Source organism: Panthera leo, chromosome C1 (genome assembly GCF_018350215.1).
Source record: "Panthera leo isolate Ple1 chromosome C1, P.leo_Ple1_pat1.1, whole genome shotgun sequence".
NCBI lineage: Eukaryota > Metazoa > Chordata > Mammalia > Carnivora > Felidae > Panthera > Panthera leo.
Window position 1 is genome coordinate 125,992,117 of NC_056686.1, and position 22,117 is coordinate 126,014,233.

Genomic DNA, 22,117 nt, shown 5'->3' on the forward strand with positions numbered 1-22,117 from the left:
ACAGGTGAATGGATAAGCAGTGGTACATGCCAGCAGTGGAATACCACTAGGCACTAAACAAGAATGAGCTATCAAGCCATGAAAAGACATAGAGGCACCTTAAATGTATATTAATAAATCAAAGAAGCTTATCTTAAAAAGTTACCTACTATGTGATTCCAACTATTAAATAGTCTCAAAAAGGCAAAACTATGGAAACAGTAAGATGGTTCCCAGAAGTTACAGAGAAAGGAGCGATGAAGAAGCAAAGCACAGAGAAAATTTAAGGCAATAAAACTATTCCACATGATACTACAATGGTAATGAACCAAAATGTAAACTATGGACATAAGGTAATAGTGATGTGTCAATGTAGGTTCATTGATTATAACAAACGTGCCATTATGGTGCAGAATTTCAGAGTCAGGGAGGTTTTACTTTTGTTAAGTGCAGGGGGTATATGGAAGCTCCCTGTACTTTCCACTCAATTTTGCTGTGACATGTGCTCTTAGAAAATCGCTTATTAATTAGTTAAGCACCTGACCCTTGATTTTGGCTCAGGTCCTGAACTCATGGTTTGTGAGACTGAGCCCCACATCTGACAGCACAGAGCCTTCCTCGGATTCTCTCTCTGCCTCTCCCCTGCTTGCATGTCTCAAAATAAATGAACTAAACTCAAAAAAAGTTGTTTATTTATTAAAAAAGAAGTGGTGAGGGAAGGTTGCTGATACCAATCTCTGCCCTCCATATTCCCCAAATTCCCCTAATAAAGCCCACCAAGTCTATAAATCTTTTTTTTTTAAGTTTATTTATTTTTTTGAGGGGGGGTGTGGAGGCAAAGAGAGAGAGAAAATCCCAAGTGGGCTCCACACTGTCAGTGCAGAGCCTAACGCAGGGCTCAAATTGGCAAACCCTGAGATCATGATGTGAGCCAAACCAAAAGTTGAACACTTAACTGACTGAGCCACCTAGGCGCCCGAAGTCTAGGGATCTTCTTAGCTAAGAGTACCTGTGCTGATGTCATATTGCTTAGGATCTTGAGCTGGAGGCCTTTTAAGTGCCCAGGGCCTAAGAATTTTCAAAGTTCTATGAGGATTTTTAAAAACAGGAGAAATAAAGTAAAACACAAAACAAAACGACCCCCCAAAACAAATTACTAGCTCCAAATGTCAATAACATCAATTGCAATGATGATAGTATAATCAAGTATTCTCTATGAAGTAATTCATTAAACCCTCACAACTCTCTGTGATAGGTAAAGTACCAGTATCATCCTGTCTTGTGAACAAGGAAACAAAAGCATAGAAAGGTTGATGAATTTGTCCAAGGTCTCAAAGGTGGTTAACAGTAGTACTAGGATTCAAACTTGGCAGTTAGACTCCAAAGTCCTGCTTGACTAAAACCCATATTTGACATAATGTAAAAATTATATTTAATGTGGAACTTGGGATTCTTTTGCTATGTCTGAGTTCATGTGTGTGTGTATGTGTGTGTGTGTCTGTGTGTTGGAGGCAAAGGTGTACAAAACGAGATTCTGAGACCTAAGAAGCATTCTTAACTTCAGGTCTTGCCCCTTTCTTTCCTGACTCTCAGTTTCCACAGTGTGAAACAGGAAGGGCCACTATTTCAGACAAATGATTGAATAAAATGTAGGTTGTACCAAATACGGACTATTAAGCAACTACTCATAAGAACCAAGCAACCAACTGAGGGAGATTTTTGCAAATCCTATCTCTGATAAGGAATTAATATCCAAAGAATTCATACAACTTAGTAACAACAAAACAACCTGATTTAAAAAAAAAGGGCAAAGGCTCTAAGTAGACATTTTTCCAAAGAAGACATACAAATGGCCAATAGGCACATGAAATGATGTTCAACATAACTAATTATTAGGGAAATGCAAATCAAAACCATAATGAGATAGCATCTCATACCTGTTGGAATGGCTATTATCATAAAGACAAGAAGTAGTAAATGTTAAAGAAGATGTGGGGAAAAAAGAACCCTTGTACTCTGCTGGTGGCAACGTACACTGAGTGTAGCTGCTATGGGATACACTATGGAGATTCCTCAAAAGATTAAGAAAAGAACCACCATACGATCCAGCTATTCTATTTCTGGGTATTTATGCAAACCAAAAATGCTGATTTGAAAATATATATACATTTCTGTGTTCACTGCAGCATTATTTACAACAGTCAAGAAATGGGTATGTCCATTGACGGAAGAATGGATAAAAATGTGGTATGCATGCGCACGCGCACACAAACACACACACACACACACACACACACACACACACACACACACACACACAGTGGAATACTACTCAGCCACAAAAAAATAATGAAATCTTGCCATTTGCAACAACATGGATTGATCTCCAAGGTATTATGCTAAGTGAAATAAGTCATTCAAGGAAGGGCCATGGCGAGGTGGGGAAAATAGTTGACGGGGATCAACTATAAGGTGATGGATGGTAACTAGACTTTTAGTGGCGATCCCTGCATAAAGATGTCTAATTATAAGGTACACTTGAAACTGTATAATGTTATATACCAATTTTATCTCCATTTAAAAAAATTTGTAAATAATTCCATATGTCTCCAAAACCAGGAAAATAATACATTTTCATTAATTAACCACTGGATACACATCTATAATGCCTTTTCTACATTTTCTACTGCTTATACTTTGTCTCTTCACATGACCCCTTTGTATTATTTTCTACAAAGAAATAGGATGATTCAGATTTGAACCAAGCATGGATGAGCAAACTTTGTTTTTTATAATTGTTACTTTTTCAAAGTTTCTTTCAGGCTTGCAACTTATCAGCACGTTGGGCAAAATTATTTCCGAATTATCCAATTTGAAAAATTTTTTATCAAGTTTCTACCACATATGAGCTCTAAGAATTCAAACAACTATTCACAGATTAATCCTTTGGCTGCATACGTTTCAACCTTGCTTCTCCTCCACTATTCATATCCTTCCAGCACCAGGTACCAAGGACAAGTTCACAAAGCAATGCATCTGCCATTCCTGCCCTAGGAGTGTTCCTGGAAGTCATTCCCACAGTGAGTTGACTATAACTTAACTATACATGGAAATTACTGAGAACTATATAAATAGAGATCACTAAACTCATGCTCAAATATAATGTGGTAACCTTATAAGTCAGACTCTCCCCCTCCTCCATGTTTTACTCGTTTTTGTTGTTGTTGTTATTCTTTTTGATCATTTATTCATTTATTTTTTAACTTTTGTAAGCTGTCTCTGTGCTAAGGGTAAGCCTGAGGTATAAACCTGAGGTCTTCTCAGTTCTCTTCTGAGCCTGTGTCTTTTCCTGGGCATGCACAGTCACTTTAAAATTTATGCAGTTGTGTCTGGATGTCTTAGTCCTAAATGTCTGGTTCCCAAATGGGGAAAAAAAATGAAATATTAGGGGTATGGCATCAGCCCCTTAAATCCTATAGAAGTTGCTTCAGTCAAAAGGTGGGGGAGGAGAATGCAACGGGGAATAGGTGCAACAACAATGGATGACCCCACTTCATCTGTACCTCTATGATGAAAAGTACCAATCAGTTATCAGAGATTTTTTTTTTTTAAGTTTATTTTGAGAGAGCAAGAAGGGGAGGTGCCAAGAGAGAGGAAGAGAGAGAATCCCAAGCAGGCTCTATACTGTCAGCACAGAACCAGATGCAGGGCCTAAATCTGTGAACTGTGAGATCATGACCTGAGACGAAATCAAGAGTTGGATGCATAACCGACTCAGACATCCAGGTGCCCCCAGAGAAGAGGTCTTTGATATGTGGAGAAAAGGGTTCTTTTTGCTTAGCCACAAGTCATGTACAACTTGTTCCAGGAGCACGTATGAAGCTGTCTGCCATGGGGCTGGAGGCAGAAGATGGTAGCTGTTACTTTGGTAACAGTTGCAACTGACTGAAATTAACCAAAATTTACTGTCCAGTAAATTTTCACCAAAATTTTTACCACAATTTACTGTCCAACTTCCTGTGGAAGTTGCAAGTCTTCAATATAATTCAGTTACAAAATTATGACATTGGACAGATTCTGTGAGTGCCAATTAATGTCTCGGTGGGAAGACAGATTCCTGATGATTCCTACTCAGCCATTTTCCCAGAATCCTCTACAATCCATTTTTAGTTAAGTTTTACACACAGTGAGAGATATGAATTGAGCTGCTGTTTTTGCTTCCCCCCCCCCCCCCCGCCCCGTCTGTTTTTGCATAAGGATATCTAATTGTTCCAGGAACATTTGGTGAAAAGACACCTTTGTACACAGAAGTGCTTTGCATCTTTCTAAAAAATCAGTTGACTACACAGATCCCTGACTGGTGAACATATGGGACATTTGGGGGAGAGTGGAGTGATTAGAGAGGGCATGGAAACTCCCTTTCCCCATACCTTGCCCTACACAATTCTTTGATGTGGCTATTCCTGAGCACTGAGGACAAAACTGGAATTTCTGGCAAGGCTAAGAAGCACCAGGAAAGAAAATTAATGACAAAGGGTTAAGGGCCCAGAGAGGAGTCTGATCCTTGAGTCTCCATGCATCCTGACCAGACCCTGACATCTGCCCTGAAGTAGATGTTAAGGTTAACCTCACAATATAAATCCTAACATGGATGACCAATTCTAGAAAAAATTTTAAAAGGCCTAGAAGGAAACAATTAGAGGAAAGAAACAAATTTAACAAAATCTGGCAGTAGAACTTAAGGAATACCAGAAAGTAAGATTTAATGTGCAACCTTCAGTTCACCATCTCTTTTTTCACAAGTTCCAAAAAGATGCTACATAAAGAAAACATTGTGTATCTCGCAAGAAAAAGCTTATGAGGTATTGAAGAGAAAATCTCCTCTCCTTAGAGCTTACTCTTAAGACAACTTAATTCCAATAAATCGGACCATAAATGCAAACTGGGACCCAGGTAACCACACAAAGGACAATCTGAGACAATGTGGATGACTCTCATGAGGCAGTTGGTGGTTTTCAATATCTAGAAAAAATGTTCTGTCTTTGCAAACAGGGCTCAACAGACATAGTATAGAAGAGTTCAAATTATCAGTCAACTAAGGGAAAGGTTAAGGCTGTAAAAAGGAGTGACAGTGGGGAAAAAAAGGAGAAAATGAAAAACAGCAGGAAAAAGGAGATGAAGTAGAGGCACCAACACTGGAATCACAGTCCTGGTTGGAGGTAGGATGCATCGCATAGTAAAAAGATCCTGGGATAGAAGTCAGATGACCAACGTTTGAATTCTGAGTTATGCACCTTTTAGTTACATAATGTCGGACCCATTGCTTAATATTTTAATCCTTACTATTCCCGTCTGTAAAATGGGAAAATTACACCTTTTACAAAGGATTATGTAAAGAATGAAATACGAACATATGTGAATCAAACAAAGAAATTATTCAAATCAATTTGCCATATATGTGAGGCTCTACTTCTAGATTTTCTGTCCTATTCCACTGACCTACATGCCTCCACTTTGTTGATGACTATACACAAAACTAGTGTGAATTTCCCAACTTCTTTCGTTTTCAAAGATGTGTTAGCTATCCTTTGCCTTTGCATATGGATTTTACATTTAAAATGCAAATTTCTAGAAAAATCCTTCTGGAAATTGTATTATTTGCATTGAATCAATACAACAGTTTGAGAAGAATGGTCATTTCAAAAATGTGGCTCTTCTAGTCCATGAACATGGTATTCTACTTCACTTATTTGGATCTTTCTTTTATTCCTTCTTTAATATTTTGTAGTTTTTATATGTTTAACTTTATTTAAAAAATAGCCAAACTGTTTTTATAAAGATGGTTCTAGCATTTTGCTTTTCCACTACAATATATGAGCACTTAACAACAAACAACTTTGACAAATGATAGAAATGGGAGAAATTTAGAAAACTCCATTCTTATATTAAATAATGATACACAATAAGCATAATCCAATGTGTAGTTCTGGCTGTGTCAACTAACAAGAATATACAGGTTACAAAGGGGAACCAATCTAATGTAAACACACCAGAAAAAGAAAGTACAGTGGGGAAGATCTATTATAGGAATACAGACTGAAAAAACTGGAAATATTCAGAGTATAAAGAGATAATGACTATGAGAGATTACAGAAATGGTAAAGAATAACAGACCAGGTAAACAGAACATAAACTTGTTCCACAAATCCTGCAATATTATGTTGCTCTGAGACTCAAGTAAGGTATCATCACAAAAAGAGCAGAATGTATATTACAAAGTAAGTAATCAAGCTGCAGATAAAAGGAATCATCAAACTAATTTTTTCCCACCCTAACCATAGTCAGTTGATGGGATGAAAGATATGGAAAATCCTTCAGGAAGATATGGAGAATTTATTTCTTCAATCCAGTCAGACAGTTGGGTATGGGGATGTTTCCCATTCAATGAACTGACTTTTGATATAAAAAAACTTTGGGAACCCAGCGTTCTGAGACATAATATCCTGCTCGGAAGACCATACATGCTCATCAGTGTAACTGGATACCTGAGTTCTCTAAACTTCAAACTGTAGGAAAAAGTAAGAAGTTGCTGTTTCATTTAAGGGAATATAAGAATTCAGATGCAGTGAGCCATGTGCATGAGACAGATGGCTTCTCAGGAGTATACTCATCTCCTGTTAGTAGAGTTCTTTGAGCTCTGTAAAATAGCAGATTCTGAAGCACTAGGAACCAGTTCAGTGAAAAGAAGCTCAAATGTGCATAAGAAAATCACAGAGTTGGAAATAATGTCTTATGTTTCTATAGCAGAGCAAATATTAAGACGTATTTGAATTATCAAATAGTGGTCAGGACCAAAAGAAGCCGAATTAACTGAGGCAAACTATTCACCTAAACCAGGTACACCTATAACTCAGTTATAGAGATAAGCCAACATATGAATCCAAGAACTATTTTTCTTGCTATTTAGATACATTTGGGAGCAAATTAAAAATCTATCCAGATCTATGAAAATGTATTACTTCATGAAATATCTCAAAGTTGTAATATGACTTCACAGCTCTTATGTAACCCTGAGTTAGAATTGTGAATATCCTAAGTGTAAGTTTCTTTTTTTTAATTTTAATTTTATTTTTAAGAGAGAGAGAGAGAGAGAGAGAGACAGAGTGTGAGCAGGGGAAGGGCAGAGAGAGGGGGAGATACAGAATCCAAAGCAGGCTCCAGGCTCCAAATTGTCAGCACACAGCCCGATGCAGGGCTTGAACTCACAAACCGCGAGATCATGACCTGAGCTGAAGTCAGACGCTTAACCGACTGAGCCACCCAGGAGCACCATCCTAAGTGTAAGCTTGATGGCAAGGACTATGTGTTTGTATTCCTGGCACCTAGTATAATGCCTGACATACAACAAGTAGTTTATAAATTAATGAAGAAGTGAATAATGAATATCCCACAGTTTTTTTTTTTCCATACCTTTTTAAAAAAATTCAAAGTTGATTTATCTATTTTTGAGGGGAAGGAGGGGCAGAGAGGGAGAGAGAGAGAAAATCCCAAGCAGGGTCCACACTGTCAGCACTGAGCCTAATGTGGGGACTCAAACTCACAAAACCTGAGGCCATTACCTGAGCTGAAATCAACAGTTGGTTGCTTCACCGACTTAGCCACACAGGCGCCCCCACTCCCCAAGTCTTGAGAATAAATTTACATGAGCAAGCAAAAACTAAAGCAATAACTGGAGCTTGTGGAGGGACATATAATTAAGCTTGGCAAATTAATTATATTTATCAATTCTTTCTACAGAAAACCTTCTAACATGAGAAGAAAGGAATTTAAGCTATTACACAACACGACCAAAGAGAATGAGAGAAAAGTAACGGGTAAGGAATTTCAAACAATTTTTGGAAAAGAGAAAGTATGTAGAGGGTACGTTCTCTTTAAAACATGGTGAGTGAACATCTACATTTATCCTCAATCAAAATGAGTACAAAACAATATGAATACGCTAACTCATCAGGGCAAAGATAATGCCAACAAAACAAAATAAAACAAAAAACAAAAAACGAAAAAACCCAAACCACAACAGTCAAAATGTGAACATATTCTAGAAGTAGAAAAAGAGATGAAGATGCTAATAAGACTGAGAACACAAAATACCAACAACTTAAAAAAGGCTGTCCACAATTAAAAGCATCAGATACCTTAGGAGTGGAAGTATGAGATGGTAGCTAAAACCAGAACAATGGTTGAAAGTCTGTATAAGGAATGCTTAAATGTCCAGATTCTCTAGTCATTCTCATCCCAACCCACAAGACCATAGTTTTATTATATAAAGAAACTGAATCAGGGTTCAAACCTTTAAAAAAACAAAACAAAACAATAATAGAAGGTGGGGAGAGGTGCCATATGAAAACAAGACAGGCTGAGATCAAGTCTACATACTGAGGATTAAGAATATTATTCTGCTTCCCTTGTTTATGACACAAAGATGGTAGCTAAGTTTAAACCTCCACAAACAGCAGAAGAGTGGAGGATACCTTTTTCCCTTAAAAAGTTTAAAAGGTCATGGGGTGCCTGGGTGGCTCAGTTGGTTAAGCATCTGACTTCAGCTCAGGTCATGATCTCGCGGTCTATGGGTTTGAGCCCCACATCAGCCTCTGTGCTGACAGCTCAGAGCCTGGAGCCTGCTTCAGATTCTGTGTCTTCTTCTCTCTCTGCCCCTCCCACACTCACGCCCTGTTTCGCTCTGTCTTTCAAAAATAAATAAACGTTAAAAAAAATTAAAAAAAAAAAGTTTAAAAGGTCACAGAAAGACACATATCAACATATTAATGTCCACATATTAACATTTGGGGATTTCCCAGTGAAAAGCTCATACTTTTCTAGTCAAAAAGCTCTTCTAATCAACCAGTCAACTTTTTACATTTTCTTTTTTTTTTTAATTTATTTTGAGAGAGGGAGCATGTGTGTGCACATGTATATGAGTGGGGGAGGGGCAGAAAGACGGAAAGAGAAAATTCCAAGCAGCCTCTGTGCTGTCAGTGCAGATCCCAACGTGGGGCTCAAACTCACAAACCCTGAGATCATGACCTGACTTGAAATCAAGAGTCGACTGAATCTTAATTGACTGAGCCCCCAGGGTGCCCTAACTTTTTACATTTTCAATCTTAAATATGAATGGACTTTCAAATATCGACAGACACTGAAGAAAGCATCCAATATGAACAACAGAGAGGAAAACAAAATGAAAAAGAAATTCAGAGTAAACATACAATGCAGCAAACAGAAGAAAAGTTAAAAACAAAAAATAAAATAAAACCAAAAAAACCTCAGCAGCAACAAGCACCCTAAAACAGTAAATTCCTTTCACATGAACATTTAGAGGCCATGGTAGGGTTGATATTTTCCTTGTTTCAATGTTGTTGTGTTTCAGGAAATAGAGGCCCAAGGAGATAGAGAAAGGTGGGGGAGAGAGCGGGTTGGTGGAATAGTCAGAACACACAGAGTATTTATCAATTAAGTTTGTCATCTTCTATGGTGTGGTTTGTGGCCCCCCAAAACAATGACAATATAACATCAAGATCACCATAATCAAATATGATTATAATGAAACATTTTGAAATATTGTAGGAATTACCAAAATGTGACACAGAGACATGAAGTGAGCAAATGCTGGTAAAAAATGGCACTGATACATTTACATGACATAGGTTGCCCAAAATCTTCAATTTGTAAAAAATATACTGTGAAGCACAAAAAAGCAAAGCACAATAAAATGAGGCATGCTTGTATAGCTAGAACAATAGTGGCTATGAGTTGGTAAATACTGAAGCTGATAAAGAGTACATGGGGATTCATTATACTATTGTCTACTTTTGTACATATTGAATTTTTTCCATAATAAAATATTAAAAAGAAGACCAGAAAATAAGGAAAAAACAAAAGCTGGGGAATCAGGAACTTGAGAATGCAACAGAGCAGAATGGATGACAGGTGTGCACCATGTCCAAAGAAAAAGCAGTTGAAATTAAAGTAAAACAGAGGTCTGTGGAAAGGGGACCTCCAGGAATATGAAAAAAATACATACATATATATTTTATGTGCTTGTATGACATTTTGGAAGTTGACAGATCTGTTGGAATCTTTGAATACAAATTATGATGGTTTTATTGAAAAACAAAAGATTGAAAAAAGGAAATAATTATAATATAAAAAGTTGACCAAGAAAGAAGCAGTCTACTACTTAATCTTTTAGAGAACAATATTTAATTTATTTAGTCCATGGTGAATCCTAGAGACACAGATAGTGAATTACCAGATAATTCAAACACTGGAAAGAGAGTGGAAGAAAAATGGTGACAAGAGGTGTTTAAATTCCTGCTCTTTTACTTTTCCTGCTCTTTTACTTTTTAGTTTTGTGATTAGGACAAGGGACTTCTTCCAAACCTGTTTACTCATCTACAAAATGGAATCATTTTAGTATCATCATTCTTAAGAGAACTGTTGAAAGAATTAAAGCTAATATATCTAAAATATATGCCTTATATATAAAACGTAATATGCACCTAATAAAAATGACATATTTTAGTTACTGATTGGAGAGATATTCTAACAATAATGTTCAATAAAAAATCATAGTACAGAAGACTATATATAATATGGCTCTAATTAAACTGCCTACCTATTCATCTCCATTTCTCACTCTTTCTCCTTCTGTCTCTACCTCTGACCTCTTATTGACCTAAGTAAAGAAGCTATCTAAAGAGAAAGTTATCAAAACACACTTAGTAATGGTTATTTCTACATAGTGAGAATTTAGTTAATTTTTACTTATTTAAAATTTTTTTCTTGGGGCGCCTGGGTGGCTCAGTCGGTTAAGCGGCCGAGTTCAGCTCAGGTCATGATCTCGCGGTCCGTGAGTTCGAGCCCCGCGTCAGGCTCTGTGCTGACAGCTCGGAGCCTGGAGCCTGTTTCGGATTCTGTATCTCCCTCTCTCTGACCCTCCCCCATTCATGCTCTGTCTCTCTCTGTCTCAAAAATAAATAAACGTTAAAAAAAAAATTAAAAAAAATAAAATAAAATAAAATTTTTTTCTTGTTTGATTTGTTACAATGATCATTTTTCCAAAGCAATACAAGATCTTTAAATTAGTAAAAACAAAGGAAAATAAAACAACTTAAAAAGACAAGATTAAAGCATGGGGTAAAGTGATGCTGATTGAAATTAGCAGATGACAGTATTACATGTAGGCTATAGAGAAAAATGAAAACAATTTACTTGTTAGTATACTTGGATTATAGCATTTTTCTTTCTGGTTTTATTATATAGTATTATACTTTTTTTTCATATATATGTATGTATATTTTATAAGTTCTTACTCATATTAAGCCAAAATCCACGTCCCTATTAAGTTTCATTTCTTGATAATAGTTTTGCCCCCTGAGGCCACAAAGACAAAAGTCTAATTCCTTTCAAACATGACAGATCTTTAAATATTTAAAGACTTGTTCCCCCTAAGCCTTCTCTTTTTCAAATTCCTATAGGCTTCATAAGATCAAGCACTATGTCTTATTCATCTTTGTATTGCCGGCAGGTCTGAAATAATGTCTTAAATATAGTAGGCAATCAATAACACAGGCATTTGTAGAGATGAATATGAAATACTCTCACTATTCTGGTCACCCTTTCCCAGCTATGTTTTCATTTGTTAACATACTTCCTATAATATAACTTTTAGTCCCCTCTCAGTTCCTCATGCTCCTTATCTCCAATGACCTTTCTAAAACTCTACTCCAACCATTCCAGTTCTACCTGGTAAATTCAGACATTCCACTCTGTAATGCCCCACTTTCTGGTCCAGTTATTCACTTATACTCACTGTATCTTCACTATCACATCAGGACCTTTCCGTCAATTGATCACACTACTTTCACTATATCCACAACATCCTTCCTGTCTTCATGCCTTTCCTTACCTTGCATGGATTTCCCAGTCCATACATCAACTTTGCTCTTATTAACATCACATAATTTCCTTGTCCCACAGTCCACCTGTCACAAGCTGGTTAAAAAAAAAAAAATCTTGGATAGATCCAACCAAAAGACTTTTCTAAGACTGTACCCACACTACTAGGTGTTGCTGGGGAAATTGTACCTTTGCCAGAATACCAGTTCCACAACAAATCTAAAATTGCTGTTCTCAAATGGATACTCAGTGTGCTGCAGTCAATTATGCCACACTAATCTCATTATCTCACTCCCCTTTCAGCAATATCTCACACTGTGTAGACATCCATCAAACATTCGCCCCTCTATTTTTCCATTTCTCTAAGCACATAACTGTCTTTCCCATTTCCAAAAAAATTAAACTCATCATCTTCTTGCCACCCTAAAAAACATAGATATTCTCAATAATACCATGTAGCCATAAAAAAGGATGAAGTTATTTATACATACAAAAAAAAAAAAAAGAACAAATAAGTGAACCTCTGCTCAGGTCCATAAGGACAAAATAAAAAACAATGCAGATGTTTACACTGTGTAGCATCTGTGTAAAAAATATGTATCTGTTGGATGCCTGGGTGGTTCAGTCGGTTGAGCATTTGACTTCAGCTCAGGTTATAATCTTGAGGTTTGTGGGTTCAAGCCCCACATCAGGCTCTGTGCTGACAGTGCAGAGCCTGCTTAGAGTTCTCTCTCTCTCTGCTCCTCCCCCCCTCAAAATAAATAAACTTAAAAAATATGAATTTGCTTGAAAATGCACACAATTTCTGTGAAAAAATTAAAAACAACGTATAGTTTCCAGAAAAAAGTGAGTGAAAATATTTTTCAAAATACACACTCTTATATAGATTTAGAAGTTTGAACAATGTGAAAGTGTGGTCTTAAAGTGATGTACAAACCAGACTTGTACATCTAGTCATGCATGTGCCTTTCATGCTTTAAAACCCCACACTGAGGAGGCTAGCAGGCAGAGGGAATGGGGAGTTATTGTTTAATGTTTGGGATGATGAGTGAGTTCTGGAGATAGATGGTGGTGATGTTCACACAACATGAATGTACTTAATATAACCGAACTATAAACTTAAAAATGGTTAAAATGGTAAATTTTCTCATGTATATTTCACTGTAATAAAAAAACTCTTGCAATACTAACAAATAAAAAACATAAAACACCTTGCAGTGCCTTCTTACTACTATTCTGATGAAGAAGACCCCATATAATACACCCATAACTAACTCCATTCTGTCTTGAGACTCTGTTTTATTAGCTTAAAAATATTCATATGACCTGGCCTACTTTTAGTTCCTCAAAGGCTTAGTAGTCTCTTTTGCTCTCAGACTTAGCACATAAAATTTCTCTTCCTGGAATGCAAATAATATCACTTACTCACAGGATGCCCTTTCTGTCCTTTGTGACGTGAATGTTCCCTCTGTTAAATTCTGCCATAATATCCTTTACTTCCCTTTTATGACACTCACCACAACTGTTATTATCTGGTTAGTGTTTGTTTGACTTGAGACCTCAGTGAAGGTTGGAACCATGTAGGTGTTGTTCTGTAATGCATATCTGATGCCTAACACATAGCATTGCAAATAACAGATACCCTATAAATATTTTTTGAATGAATAGGTTAATTCAAAATTAAACCCACTCCAGATATAGTCTAATCAATGAGTGGAGTAGAACCATCCCTTACCCGGAATGTTAATCTGAATAGTATGTCTCAGTATTACCTTATTTTTACCAGTTATGACAGACCGGTGGCTTCAGCTTAGCCTATGTTTACTCAAAACCAGAAGTCTTTTTGAACTAAACTAGTGATAATAGGTGAGGATTTCTCAAATCCCTTCCACACAAAGCAGGCTTTCTAAGCAAAAGTGCAAAATTTGTCCTATTAATTTTTATCTAATTATTTTTCAAACTTATCTCTGCCATCCAGTATATTAACCATTTTTCTCATATTTTAGCCATTTGCAAATGGAATAGACCTGACCTCTATTTAGCTCATAGATAAGAACATTAAATGTGACAGTGCTGAGGACAAAATACAGTGCAATTCCATAAGAGACATTTCTTGAAGCTGGCAAGACCTATTAATTAACACTTGTGGAAAATGGCTACAAATACCTTTAATATGTATTGACATCCAGCATTTTCTCTCTCATAAAAATTTAGACAACTATTTCTCCTAAGAGGTAGAAATGGCAGAAAATATCAGCAGTAATGAAAGTTTAGAAAATTTGATAGATTTTCATAAAAATATGCTGAGATATTCTTAACCTTTAAGCATGATATCAGGGAGGACAAATTTGTCTTCCCATAGTGTGCCTTTTGAAGGTGGCTGCCGATAACAGAATGCTTCGCTGGATTATATATGTGTCCCCTTTTTCTGTGTAAAAGAACATTTATTAAAGTTGCCATTTCTGAGGTCTTTCTTACTGCCAGGAAAAGTGAAAAAAAAAAAAAAAAAAGCAAGATGAAGTCAGATACAGCGCAAGCCATTTAATGTTGCCAGGTGCCTAGAAAGTGACAGAGCGTGACTGGGTGATCTGTTAAAGTCTTTCCTAGCTCTAATGTGCTAATGGTTGATGACTGAATGTGCTGCCTATCCAAGTCATATTTGTATTTATAGCTTCCCCTAACTATAATGCAGTACAGTGAATGATGTAAGAGATTGTGCATATGGGATGTTCTGGTTGAGTAATACTTTCTCTGTGCCTCTCAAGTCAAACCAGGTAGCTAGACTTCTCATCTCCAAACCACATTTGCATTAGTATACTTCTGTTTGTGATCTCATATGTATCTAATAAACTTTATCAAGATTAAGTTGTATTTTTGCTCAAGCTTCATTTAACTTAATTTGAATACAGCCATGATATTTCAAATATAAAATATGGGTCTAGAACTGAATATCTAACCATAATGTGCTTTCTGCACAATTATAGTGTGAAAATGACATCTTTATGAAATCGAAACATTATGGACAAAATTTAACATTCCAAACTAACTTAAAATGCCAGGAAATGCCTTGATCTGAATCATAGTTTATGATACCATACTGGTTTCAAGGTAAAGAAGTAAAGGAATAACATAAAATTTTTGAAATGGAATCTGGAAGAAAATGTCTTTTGAAAAGCATAGTAATAATCTTGAAGTGGCTTTCTCTAGTAAATAGGAAATAGAACAAAATCTCCCCAATCATAAAGCATTTCCAAAATGTCATTTTTTCTTTGCAACAGCATATATATTGATAATCAAGAAAGGGACAGTTATACACTTCGGTTCTCATATGACAAATCCTAATCAGAAAAGATGAAATTCTCTGACTCTAGGATTTCTTAGTCCCCTAAAGATAAATCCAATTAATATGTTTGTTTTATGTAAGCAAACTTTTGGCATTTATAGTCTGCAATAATTGTGACTAAGAGCTTCCTAACAATATGTAGCATCATGTCTATTTGGCATTATATCTTAAAATTATTTATTATTATTTATGTATAGAAAGACATGATGACATGTTCTAGTCACAGGACTAGAATAATCTTGAAATTCATATGGAACCACAAAGGACCTCAAATAGCCAAAGGAGTCTGGAGAAAAAAGAACCAAATTTCAAATTTGGTTCAAATACCAAATTTCAAGATACAGTACAAAGATATAGTATTCAAAGAGTATGGCAGTGGCACAAAAATAGACACTTAGATTAACGGAACAGAGTAGAGAGCTCAGAAATAAACCCACACTTATACAGTGAATTAGTTTACAACAAAGGGGGCAAGAATATATGATAAGGCTAAAGACAGTCTTTTCAATAAATGGTATTGTGAAAACTGGACAGCTACAAGCAAAAAAAGAGAAAGAAACTGGACCACTTCCTTATACAATATACAAAAATAAAATCAAAATGGATTAAAGACCTAAATGTGAGACCTGAAACCATACAACTCCTAGAAGAAACATAAACAGTAATCTCTGAGACGTCACCCTTAGCAACGTATTCATGGATGTGACTCCTAAGGGCAAGGGGAAAAAAAGCAAAAATGAACCATTCAGACTACACCAAAATAAAAACCTTTTGGAAAGCAAAGGAAACCATTAACAAAACAAAAAAGCAACCTATGAACAGAGAAAGATATTTGCAAATGATATATCTGATAAGGAGTTAATATACAAGACATAGAAAGGACTTAAAAAACTCAACACTGGAAAAGCAAACAATCTGATTAAAAAATGGGTGGAGGATCTGAATAGACATTTTCCCAAAGAAGACATACAGATGGCCAATAGACAGATGAAAAGATGCTCAATTAACACTGCTAATCATCAGGGAAATGCAATTCTCCAAATCCTATTTGTATGATTCTCCAAATGATATGATTCTCCAAATCCTATTTGTATTTACAGCTTCCTCTAAATATAACCCAATCAGAATGGCTAGTAGCAAAAGATAAGTGTTGGCGAGGATGTGGAAAAAAGGAATCCCTTGTGCACTGTGACTGGGAATGTAAAATAGTGCAATCACTATGGAAAACAATATGGAGGTTCCTAAAAAAATTAACAAGAGAAATACTATATGATCCAGTAATTCCACTACTGGGTATTTACCCAAAGAAAACAAAAACACTAATTCAGAAGATATATGTATCCCTATGTTTATAGTAGCATTATTTACAATAGCCAAATTGGAAGCAACCCAAGTGTCCACTGATAGATGAAAGGATAAAGAAGATGTGGTATATAAACACAAAAAAAATCATCATCAGTCATAAAAAGGAATGCTATTTTGGCATTTATGGCAACATGGATGAACCTAAAGGGTATTATGCTTAGTGAAATAAGTCAGACAGACAAAGACAAATGCCATATGGTTTAACTTATATGTGGAACCTAAAAAACAAAACAAATGAACAAACAGACAAAGCAAGTTCTTAAATACAGGGAATAGACCAGTAGTTGCCAGAGGGGGAGTGGGTGGGGATCTGGGTGAAATAAGTGAAGGGGATTAAGAAGTACAATATTCCAGGGGCGCCTGGGTGGCTCAGTCGGTTGGGCGGCCGTTGGGCGGCCAACTTCGGCTCAGGTCATGATCTCGCGGTCTGTGAGTTCGAGCCCTGCGTCGGGCTCTGTGCTGACAGCTCAAAGCCTGGAGCCTGTTTCAGATTCTGTGTCTCCCTCTCTCTGACCCTCCCCCGTTTGCTCTGTCTCTCTCTGTCTCAAAAATAAATAAACGTTAAAAAAAAAATTTTAATAAAAAAAAAAGAAGTACAATATTCCAGTTACAGAATAAAATATGGAGATGAAAAGTACAGTACAGGGAATATAGTCAATGACATAATAATATTGTATGGTGACAGATGGTGACTACACCTCTTGTGGTGAACACTGTACAGAATTGTTAAATTACTATGCTGTACAACTAAAATTAATATATCATTGTATGTCAACTATACTTCAATAATTAAAAATTAATTATTATAATCAATGATGTATGCTGAATTTTATCAAGTTACATCTCAGCATAAATGGAGATGATATAATGAAGTTTTTCCTTTTCATTATTAACATGACTATATTAATACATTTTCTAATATTAAACTATACTTGCTGATATGAATCCCATTTGCATATGGCTAACATACTAGGTATTTTAAGAAGTTTCTGGTTTATACTAATATTGAAGATTCCTACATTTACAATCTTAAGTAAAAATAGGTCTGTGTGTGTGTGTGTGTATGTATGTGTGTGTGTGTGTGTGTGTATGATACTGTGTGACGGTATCAGTGTTCATCTGACTTCATACAGTTTGGAAGGGCTCTTTCTATCTCTGTTCTCTACAGTCCTTTAAAAAGCACCAGAACACCATGACTACATAGGGTTATTTAAAAAACTTGTAGAAGGATAAAGGAAAACACACACACACACACACACACACACACACACACACAGAAAAAATGTACGGGACTAAGGGACTCATATCACAAAGAGCCAATTTCTATAATATATAAGATTTCCAGTATATCAGTAAGAAAAAAAACAGCCAGTAAGTTTAGTAGAATAAAAGGTAAAGAACATAAACACAACAAAAAGGAAAAAAGTACAAATGACTCTTACATGTATGAAAAAATGCTCAATTGCATTTAGTAACATGAGAAGACAAATGTGTGTAACAACTACCGTCACATTTCATCAGCAAAATGAAATAATTTCTATTTGAACATGGTGGCAAGGTGTGGGGAAATAGACAATCTTACTGCTGGTGGTAATATAAATTGGTATACTATGGTGGAGCATAGTTTGAAAAAATCTAAAAAATATACAAATACATTGTACCAGGAACTCCTCCTCTATAAATTTATCTTGCAGACTTACTGCTATGTGTGTGACATGAAATATTAAAATAGCTTATAATTATTGAGTACTCACTACATGCCACTCACTGTTCAAGCCTTATAAATATTAGCTAATGTAAGTCTCCTAATAACTCTTTGAGCCAGGAATAATTATTTTCTCTTTTTAGAGCTAAAGATGCTAAGGTACGGGGAGGTAAAGTTACTTTTGTAAAATGAAACATGGTAAGTACTGGATAGGAATATAAAAGACAGGTGGCCCAGTTCTAGTTTTGCATCCTCTTTGCCAATACAAAGAGAGGCTCTTTGCCTCTCAAAATGTGCAAGGGTATTCACTGCTGTATTGGACCCAACATCTATTTACCACAAAGGACTATTAATGGTAGACTAAATAAATTATAGTGCATTTAACAAAAAGAGGGGCACCTGGGTGGCTCAGTTGCTTAAGCGTCAGACTTCAGCTCAGGTCATGATCTCATGTCACGTGGCTTCAAGCTCTGCATCGGCCTCTGTGCTGACACCTCAGAGCCTGGAGCCTGCTTTGGATTTTGTGTCCCCTCTCTGCCCCTCCCCAACTCGTGTTCTGTCTCTCTCTCTCAAAAATAAATAAACTAAAAAAATAAACTAAAAACAAAAGAGAGCAAAAAGAATGTCAAAGCCCTTTTAAGAACTCATATAGAAAGCTCTCTAACACATACTAGGTGAAAACAGCAAACAGCACACAATGTGTACATTATACAACTATATATTTATATACATACTCATATATTTATATATATACTTATATATTTATATATATGTATATAAATGACATGAAACGATATTATACATACAGAATCATATGTACTTTTTTTTTTTTTAACGTTTATTTATTTTTGAGACAGAGAGAGACAGAGCATGAGTGGGGGGAAGGTCAGAGTGAGAGGGAGACACAGAATCGGGAGCAGGCTCCAGGCTCCGAGCTGTCAGCACAGAGCCCGATGCGGGGCTTGAATTTGCGAACCACGAGATCATGACCTGAGCCGAAGTCGGACACTTAACCGACTGAGCCACCCAGGCGCCCCAATCATATGTACTTTTTAATGCATGGAGTATCTCCAGAAGGATACACAATAAATCGCCAACAGTGGTTACCTGGGAACGGAAATGGTTGGCTGGGGCATGAGTGGAATAGGAACTTACTTTTCACTTTTGTAGACTGTATACACTTATCCAGTCAATACAAATAAATAATTTCAAAAATAAAATAAATGGGAGGTAAATTAGAATAAAGAAAAACTGTCATTACCTACTTCTTTTATTTATTTTATATATAGGTCTTCCACACAAGATTTTACTTGAAGAAATTATTCCATAACCACAAAAGTTCGAAAAACACTGGAATAAAGAATGACTAATGAAACCTTAATGTTCACAGTAAGTATATGAGGATTAAAATTAATAGGAAGTAGTTTTTCATACCTCACATGGGCATTACAGTATCTTTTGGCATACTCGGTCCATGTTCCAAATTTTTGTGGAAAGAGAGCTTCAATCTGCATGAAAAGCTGTAACAACACAAGTGCTCTCAATATGTTGCAACATTTTGAAGTAAATATTATTACTATGATAAATCCAGTTAACAAAATAATAAAAAAAAGAAAAGAGAAAATCTACCTCTTCTTTCTCAAGCCTCCTCCTCCCCCTTCATCCACCCATCTCTGCCATCCTATTCTTCAGGGATAACTGCTATCCTTTTCTCTAACGTACATTTATATATTTTGTATGCCTACATAAGGATATGTATACAATAAAACCTTGATTGTGAGTAACTTGTTCTGCGAGTGTTCTGCAAGATGAGCAAATATTTCTAATAAATTTTAACTTGATAAATGAGCAATTTCTTGCAATACCAATAGTATATGATGCTGAACATCACATGATCACAACTGAGCCAATGGTTCTTCTCACTCTCTCTCCCTGAGAGATTGTGGGTGATCGTCTCCCATGCTAGGATGCTTGGTCTCAGGCCATGGTGTTTGGCAGAAATCAACGATTTTTCAGAACACTGGAAGGCGCTAGTATATTTTTTGTCACTTCAAAGCACCTATGGACAGTCCTTTGCTTTTCCATACAAGAGTAAGCTTAGGAATCCTTTGCTTCATTCTAGGTCATACTGCCTGCAGATACAGACCCTTTTCTCTGCTGCCTTCTTGCCAGTTATATTAAATACAGTATATGACAAGAGTTTACTAACACTGTACTGTAGTCAACATCCATCAGTAATAGTGAAAGTCATCCTACACAATAACCCTCGTCTCTTGTCTCCCTCACACCAGCCACGAAGGTTTTCAAAGGTAAATGCAAGTTCATTTGTTTATTTTTCTTTATATTTTGTATTTTAAAATTATTTTGTTATATTACATTATTGTAATCATATTTATATGAATATTCTTGTGTCTTGGAATGTATCATCTGAATTTCCATTATTTCTTATGGGGAAACTCACTTTGAAATACAAGTGCTTTGGATTACAAACATGTTTCTGGAATGAATTATGCTGGCAAACCAAGGTTTTACTGTATATTCTCTTTTCTTCACATGAAGATCATCATATTATACATATACAACTAGAATTTTGTTCCCTAAAACATGTCTTAGACTTTATCAAAGTACATATACATCTATTTGTACTTAGTTTTAAAAATTAACTAAGCAAAGTATTACCATAATAAAGCATTGTTTAAAGGCCCATGGCACTCATTCCTACGTGGAAGTACTGTAAAATATTTAAACAGTCTCCTGATCATGGACATATAGGCTGTTTCTAGCTTTTATACAGTTATAAAAGTTAATAACATACATGTAAGTCTATGTATGTGTATGTGTGCATATATAAACATATGCAGGTATAGGTATATGTATCTACAACATCTATCAATAATTTATCTATTTACTTACCTATCTATCCAATCCATCTACCCAACCATCCACCTACCCACCAATCTGCATCTCCATTAGATGAGGCTGTAGAATATATTTTTAGAAATGAAATAGGTGGGTTTAAGGTACGTGTTTTTTAAAGTTTGATGGATGTTACTGTGTTACACTGTAAAATGCAGGTCCCAATTTATATTCTCATCAGTAATATGACATCTTTCATTTTTATAACTGATAGGCTACACATAGTAATGTCTGTTATTTTAGTATGTTTTTTAAAATTGGCAGCTTCATTGAGAAATAATTTATATATCACTTTTATTGTTCATACTTTTACAGTGTATAATTCACTGGCTCTTCATATATTCACAAAATGCCTCAATGACCACTATCTAATTCTGTAATATTTTTATCACTATAGAAAGGAAGCCCATACCCATTACTAGTCATTTCCTATTCTCCCTCTCCCTAATCCTGGCAATCACCAATCTGATTCCTATTTCCATTAATTTGTCTTTCTTGATATTTCACATAAATAGAATCATACAGTATGTAGCCTCTGTGTCTGACTTCGTTCACTTAGCATAGTGCTTTCAAGGCTCACCCATGTTGTAGAATGTATCAGTACTTCATCCTTTTTATGGCTGCATTTTCATTATCCATTCATCAGTTATGGACACTGGCTTCTTACTACTTTCTGGATATTACAAATAATGCTACTATGAACATCTGTATCTATATAATTTTTTATGAATATATGTTTTCAGTTTTCTTGTGTATATACTTAAAAATGGAATTGCTAGGTCTCATGGTAACTCTGGTTTTAACTTTCTAAGTAATTGACAACAAGTTTTCCAAGGAGTAAAATTTATAGC

The 22,117-nt window shown here is 35.8% G+C and overlaps 1 protein-coding gene across 7 annotated transcripts in view; it reads right to left on the minus strand.

Moving 5' to 3' along the window:
- The window catches only part of ZRANB3 (zinc finger RANBP2-type containing 3), a 304,853-nt gene that overhangs the window by 92,844 nt on the left and 189,892 nt on the right, over positions 1 to 22,117 (minus strand). For all 7 annotated transcript variants that reach the window (XM_042948578.1, XM_042948577.1, XM_042948579.1 and 4 more), the window contains one exon: positions 19,785 to 19,870. In XM_042948578.1, coding sequence (XP_042804512.1) covers positions 19,785 to 19,870 — 86 coding nt within the window. The remainder of the gene's footprint in view (positions 1 to 19,784; positions 19,871 to 22,117) is intronic.